The sequence below is a fragment of the Helobdella robusta genome (genome assembly GCF_000326865.2).
Source record: "Helobdella robusta unplaced genomic scaffold HELROscaffold_14, whole genome shotgun sequence".
Classification (NCBI taxonomy): Eukaryota; Metazoa; Annelida; class Clitellata; order Rhynchobdellida; family Glossiphoniidae; genus Helobdella; species Helobdella robusta.
Window position 1 is genome coordinate 1,545,823 of NW_008703782.1, and position 7,749 is coordinate 1,553,571.

The 7,749-nt window shown below is 38.3% G+C and overlaps 1 protein-coding gene across 1 annotated transcript in view; it reads left to right on the forward strand.

The window, feature by feature from the left end:
* Positions 1-7,295, forward strand: part of HELRODRAFT_190657 (hypothetical protein) — a gene marked incomplete at its 5' end in the record, with an annotated part of 9,945 nt that extends 2,650 nt beyond the window's left edge. The window contains 4 exons of the mRNA XM_009014679.1: positions 50-2,551; positions 2,671-5,001; positions 5,152-5,295; positions 5,414-7,295. Coding sequence (XP_009012927.1) covers positions 50-2,551; positions 2,671-5,001; positions 5,152-5,295; positions 5,414-7,089 — 6,653 coding nt within the window. The 3' untranslated portion in view covers positions 7,090-7,295. The remainder of the gene's footprint in view (positions 1-49; positions 2,552-2,670; positions 5,002-5,151; positions 5,296-5,413) is intronic.
* Between the last annotated feature and the right edge of the window lie 454 nt (positions 7,296-7,749).

Here is a 7,749-nt window from a genome sequence, read left to right on the forward strand (position 1 = left end):
AGCAGTGCCACCAAACAGAATGAACATCCACAGGCCCTCATTCTGCCAGATGGCCAAATTGTCCCAGTGGTCACCCAGCCAAATCTGTTGTTCCCACAACAGCAATGCATCTCAGTTTCTGGTGGGTTGGTGGTTTCAAATAATGGCCAACCTCGTAATGTTACTTCAAATTTGACTCCAATTGCTGCTAAGCCAATTAATAATGTGGCTATGCAGACAGCTGTCAACAAGAAAAAGAAACTGAACAACAGTCTTGGTAGCAACAGTAATAATAGTAACAACAACAACGCACAACTGCCAGCATCCATGACTGCCATGTTGACTGCTGATGGGAATGTGATTCTAACATTTCCAGCAACAAGCACCAACTCAACCTTGCAGCAACCTGACAACAAATTGTTGCCAGGCAAGTCCAGTCAGAGAACTATAATGCCAAAACCGATGACTGCACCTGCAACCATGCCCGCCACACAAAATAACGGGTTTTTATTGTCTCAACAGAACGGCTTCCTTCCACTGCAACAACAACAGCAGCAGCAGAATGGTTTGATAATGACGACTCCTATGTTTCAAAATGTTCCCAACATACCGTCCATGTTGCCACAACAGTTCAATGTGGTCCAACAACAACTTGCTCAACAACAACAACAACAAATGTTGCCAATGCAAGTTCTGCCGACTCAACAGCTGTTACAACAACAGCCACAACAGATAGTGATGGATCGGCAGCAGCAGCAGCAGCTATTCGACGTGAACAACGTCCAGCAGCAACAACATCTGCAGCCACATTCAAATTCTGATATATTAGCTCAAGCTGCAGAATCCATATTCAGCAATGATTGTATATCACCTGTTAAAGATCATCAAGCCACTAATAACTTCAGTCAATCAACCACGAGTTCAAATTCAATTTTTAACCAATCAACCACTAATTTCAATCAATCAACTACAGATTTCAGCCACTCAAATGCCAGCTTCAATCATTCAACCACCGATTTCAACCAGCCAGCTTCTAATTTTGTTCAGACCTCAGTTGAAGCCAATCGCTCAGCTTCAGGAATGGGTCTCCTTGCCACAGTTGCATCCACATTGGATAACACTTCTGCAGTTATCAACACTGCTAATGTTGATGCAGCAGGTTTCGGTAGCACTGCTACACTACCACTCAGTTCTTCAGCAGCTAATTCCAATCAAGTTACAAGTGACTGCAATCAGACGGCTTCAGAGCTCAACTACTCGACATCAGACTTCAATGGTTCTACAAACTTTCAAGCTTTGCTGAATAATGGAAGCTGTAATGTCGCAGTTGACAGTCATCAATTCCAAAGTGCTGGCAACATTTCAGTCAATCAGCTACTCAGTAGTTCCTCCCTTACGACGTCTACTTCCTTGCTTGCAGATAAGTGCATAGTTTCACCATCAACAACAATGACAGGATTGCTGCCTGCAACAAACAACATCAGCGCTCCAGTAACTGCAAAAGTGGCCACAAAGAAACCAAGAAAACGTAAGCAGAGACCACTGACAGTGACAGACCAGCCAGCAATAAGTGAGGTTATAGAATTTCCAGAAAATTTTGTTGCTAATGCCAAGAACAAGAAAAAAATTGTGAAGACAGTTGGTTACAGTTATTTTAATCAGAAAGTGAACGTTGATGCCACTGCAGACATCAGTAATAATAATAACCTCTATTCCACAAGCAATCAAACAAACGACAGCATGTCATTTCAGCAAGTGATCAACACACTAACAACAATAACAACCGCTACCCTAGCATCAACATCATCTTCAATGGCTTCACATAGTGACGCATCTTTTATCTTGCCATCATCATCATCATCGGCTATTTCACCATCATTATCACTGCAAGCCTCGTCCATAATGACATCCTCGTCTACAACATTGACCAACGCGTTGATTGATGACAACGTAGAATCAGACATCACTGATTTTTCTGACCTAATTCGAATGGAGCCGATGACTCCGAGGCCCTCTGATCAATCGGGCAGGGTTACCCCCAACCACCAACTTAACTGTCTGAATGATTCTTACATGACCACACCGACTGTCAATTTTCACGCTGGCAAGAAGAAGGCTTACAGCTATAACTTTGAGTCTAACAATGTTAATGATGATTTCAAAACCCCTCAAAATGACCTGACTTTGACTTATTCAAGTTCCGATTCGACTCCAACTCCAACAATTAACACAATTAATGACAATATAAATAATAATGATGATTATACTACTACTGCTACTAATAATACTAATAACGTTAATAGTAACAATAATACTTTTGTTGCTGTCATGGCTACGACTTCCAACATTATGACCACTACTTCCATCTCTCTTACTGCTGCTACTTCTATTTCAACGTCCTCTTGTTCTATTTTTACCACCCCGGAACCTCTAGCCCCATCTAAAAATAGCCAGCAATCATCTTCGAGGAGTCGAAAATCAACGCGAAAGACTTTGCAATATTTTGAAAGCAGCTCACAGATGCCTAATGATGAAGATGAGGTGGGAGGAGTTTGTGATACGCCAATCAAAGGTAATTTTATTTTTTGTGTCTCTATTTTGCATGTTACATTATTTAGTTGCATACTCTTACTGCTGTCACTTACTTACTGTACTTTAAATCTTTAAACATCCAATGATAATTAATTTCAGATGGTGAAATGATTCAAATGGCAACAACAACATCGACGCCATTTTCATCAACACTAACAACATTTGCACCTCTGCCACCAACACCAACAGCACTATCTACAACAACCACAACAACAGCAACGGTCTCAACACCAACACCCGTGAAAAATTCACGAAGAACCAGGTCACAGAGCAAAGTTGATGCAGAAAATATTGCTAACAGTAAATCTTCGGAAGATGTCTACGCATTTGAGCCTACAGAAAATGAAGTTGACAACAACAGCAACACTACCAGCGGCATCAGCTTTATCACAACGCCAAGAACGCCAACTACTAAAACGATTATGAGGACCCCTAGAAGGAAGAAAGATAAATTGGATTGCTCTGCTACCTTCAACAACAAAGAATTGTGTGTCTCAGTTAAGAAACTTCACGCTCAAAATATTTCAGCCTACTGTAATGACAGCAACAACATCGATCATACAGCTGTAACAAGAAGCTACATTTCAAATCTCGCTGAAAATAAATCCACAACATCGACGACGATGTCGAACACCATCACAGATGAAGTCCCACTACCCAGTTTGAAGTGGTTGGAACCAGAGGACACACCAGCTGGCAAGAAGAGATACTCTAGAAGTAAAAACAATAACAATGGTAATAATAGTAGAAATAGAAATAAAGCTGATGGTATTGATGCTAGCTCAAGAAGGAGATCTAGGGCTTCTAATGCTGCTAATTCTATTACTACTGATACGACTGCTGCTGCTACTGATGCTATTACTACTACTACTAATACTTCTACTACTGCTGCTGCTGCTGCTGCAGCTGCTACTGCTACTGCTACTTCTATTGTTTCTTCAACTATTTCTTCAGCAACTGGAGTTACCATCGATATAAGTAGCCATGTTAATGAGAGTAGAGGTAATGATATAGTCAAAAATTCCATTGAAAGAAATTATGATTTAGAAAGTAATATTAACCAAAATAATAATAATTACAGCAATAGTAATAATAATAATAATTACAGTAATAATAATAATGTTACGGATGTTGAGATGACAACTGATGATGCTATTGTCAACAGTAGCAGCACTGCTTTTATTGCATATAGCAGTAGTTATTTGGTTGAAAATGTGGACCACCGAAATGTCGTTGTTGATGTCACTGAAAATAATTTCAGCAACAACAACAACCACTCAACTGTCAGCAACGACATTAATAATGCTAACGACGAAGTTAAATGCGCCAACAGTGCAACATTTGACGAAGGAACCCAGACTTTGAAGCAGGAATTGAAACAATTGAGGAAAGAAAAAAAATTAAAAAAGTCGCTGGAGAAGAAAATGCAACAGCTGCAACAGCAGCAGCAACAACAACAACATCTACTACAAACCAATAACGCTAGTGATAATAATGACGACAACAATAACATCAACGATGATGGCATCAATAACATTAATTCTTCACAATTACCATCTCATGACCCCTTACAAGTGGGAAGTATAGATCTTCTTACAACCAGTCAAAATGAAAATATGTCCTCGTCAATGGCAACTCAAACAGAAAAGAAATCGAATAAGAGAAATAACAAAAGAAGTAACGTTAATAACAATAGAAATGCGGCTTGCGATGATGCAATTGTCAATTGTGATCAGGAAGATGACGTAGACAATGACGCAACTTCTTCATTCAAAAAGTTCAAAAACACCCAGGATAATTTAATTACCAAAGATACACCATTGACGATGAAAATTAAACGAACAGCTGACAAATCAAATTTCTCTGTAGAAACTGTTTTTCCCAACAAAACATCAACTGTAACCATGACAACAACAACAACTACTACATCTTCTTCAAACAGCACTTTAATGTCAGCTGATTACACCAACGCATCGCACTCTATAACGACAACAACGGCAAATAACATTAACAACCTTAACAACAACATGTACTACAATATGCTCGGCCAGGATTACATCAATAACAATAACATTAATAACGACCAACATCCCAAAATTGATAGTAACAACGACTTCAATAACAACAATGATAACGACAACGCCGACAATCCTGTAGCAAAACAGCCATATGTAGTTTTGAAACAGCCCAACTATAATAAAATAAGCAGTCAAAACAAGAGTATGCAGGATGGAGAATACAGCGCTAACAATAATAATACTAACATTACTAGCGCTTCTAACATTAACGCCGCTAAAAACGATGTTGTCACTGCTGCTAGTAGTGAAACTGAAAGTGAAAGTAATGGAAATTCGAATGTGAAAATGAAAGCGGCTCATCACCAGAATTTGGTGACCCTGGCGAGGAATGTCATAGCCCCAACGAAATTAGGTAATTTTTGTAGAGTTTTGCTTTTAAGATTTTTTCAAATTTTTTTTTATTTTAATGAGAAATTTAAAGAATGAAGTCTGTCTTTGATGTCTTTGTTGAGAAAATTTAATAATAAATATTAATTAATTAATTAATTATAATTAATAATAGGAGCTGAATCATCAAGAGTGTCAAGTAAAATGGCTGCCCAGATGGCTAGGACGAAACAGGAAGGAAATAGATGTAAAAAAGATGATAAATCTACCCAAGATAATTCAAAAAATAAAAATTCCTTTGACTGTTCTAAGGGTATTGGTTAGTTTTATTTGACTGGATAATAATAATAATCATAATATATTATTATTATTATTTTATTGTTGATTTTTTGTGTGTTAAACTTTTTCATAGTAACATAAAAATTTATAAATTTTAGGAAATCGTGATTCGCCTGTTTGTTATGATCTGACAACTACAAACAACAACAGCAACAACAACTGCAATAACAACAGTAATAATAATAACAACAACAGCAATAACAACAATTGTAGTAATAGCAACAATACAAACAATCTTAACATCAATCCAACTGGTAATAGTAATAAAATCTTACATTATGATATCAACGAAAACAACAACAACAACAGCTATCGAAGCAACAACTCAACCAACAGCACCGTTGTTAATCACAGTAACAATGATAACATCAATTATCACAGTAATAACATCTACACCAGCAATAGCAATAACGCTATTAATAATGTTAACAATAGCGAGAATGACATTAATAATAATGTTAATGTAAAAAGTAACAAAAGCCACCAACAACAGCAACAACAACAGCCACCGTCGTGCAAACACAGCAAAGCCTCAAACGACAACCTGACATCAGTTGCAAACAAAACCAACAACAACCACAACAACATGAAATCAAAGCAGCAGAGCGAGCAACCACAATGCAGTAACAACAACAACAACAAACAGAGGTCGTCATCGACGTCATCTCATGATGACCACTTGAAGACCACCAGCGACAGCCACACTAACAACTTCGACCAGCACCATGCGTTTGCACATCCCTACTATCCTTACTACAACAACATCCACCAGTTCAATTTCGATATGTTTGCTCATTCGACGACTGCAAATAGGTTTGGACCATTTGACACGCCCCTAAATTTTTTGAGGGATTGTGCCACAGCCTTTCCAAGCCCATTTGGCGGTCGAAGTTTTGGTATGGTAGTGGACAGCAACCAACGCAACGACAGTGGCGGTAAAAATAACAACAGCGCACTAAGCTTGCCGTCGTGTAATAATAACAAGCACCACGATAATGCCAGCAACAACAGCAGTAATAACAATTTCAATTTAAACAGCGGCAGTGTCGATCGCCCATCGTCGTCATCTTCCTCCTCATCACCAGCTGCTGCACTAAGCAAGCAGCAGCAGCAACAACAGCCTAAAAAACAAGCCCCAATGGCATGTGACCCATTCTTTGATCCACATTACATGAGTCAGTTTCTAAGCCTTGGAGGAATTGGACCGACAGCTTCAAAGGATTCCATCTCGCCATATTTTCATTCCCCTAACTTCTTCCATAATTCAGCAATGCCTGCCAGCAGGAACCAATCCAGTTCGAAGATGACAAAAACTTTGCACCACAGAAATTCGGAAGAAGCGTACAACAACAACAATGGTCATAACAGGTCATCATCTTCATCCTCATTGGAGTACCCTGCCGATTACACGAATTCTAGATTGCAACAACAGCCACAACCACCACATCGTAGCAGCAACAACAGCAGCAGCAACTCTTCAAATTTCCACAGCAACATGAATCCTGCCCACCACCATCCACACTCGTCATTCGGTTCCATCTTCTCTGACCACGGCTCCGACAAAGCACCCAACTACCAACATTCAATGATGGATTACTACTACCACCACCAACAGCAACAACAGCATCAACACCATAATTATTCAGGTAGGAGGAGTCAGGAACTGCCAATCAATCCAATCATGATGATGAATCATCAACAGCATCCCTCGACTGGATCGTCTTTCGATCCGCTCAATGGCCACTATTTCAATTTTCCTATGCATAATTTATGATAATGAACGGAAATCCTGATGTTGGCCTGTGAATGATTGGCTTATTTTGACTCCATCCACTTATTAATTAGTTAATTAAGGGAGAAAGAGATATAAGAGATGAATTGTATTTTTTAGTTATCAATTTTTTGAGATTCTGTAGTATATTTATGTTTATTTATTTTATGAAATTTATTTTCTTCTCTTTGTTTTATTTTTTGAAAAAATATTAAAAACTTATTATTTTGAGATATTCATTGAATTTAACCTTCCTCACTGGATAAAACTTATTTCTGAGCTGATGTACATACAAGTGTGTTTGATGTTTTTCATATTGTTCTATGTGTCATTCCTCTGTTATATTCATACGTGTGTATTGTATACGGTATGCATGCACACATACATACAAACAAACAGTCATTCATACATACATACATACATACAAACATGATGAATTGATTGATGAATGAATGAATTGATGAATGAATGAATTATCATACGTACATGTGTGTGTGTACTTCTGTACTTCTATATCAAATTAAGCTTCATATTTATAGACTTGATTACATGAATATATATATATGTGTGTGTGTGTGTTAGTGTGTGTGTGTGTGTGTGTGTGTGTGTGTGTGTGTGTGTGTGTGTGTGTGTGTGTGTGTGTGTGTGTGTGTGTGTGTGTGT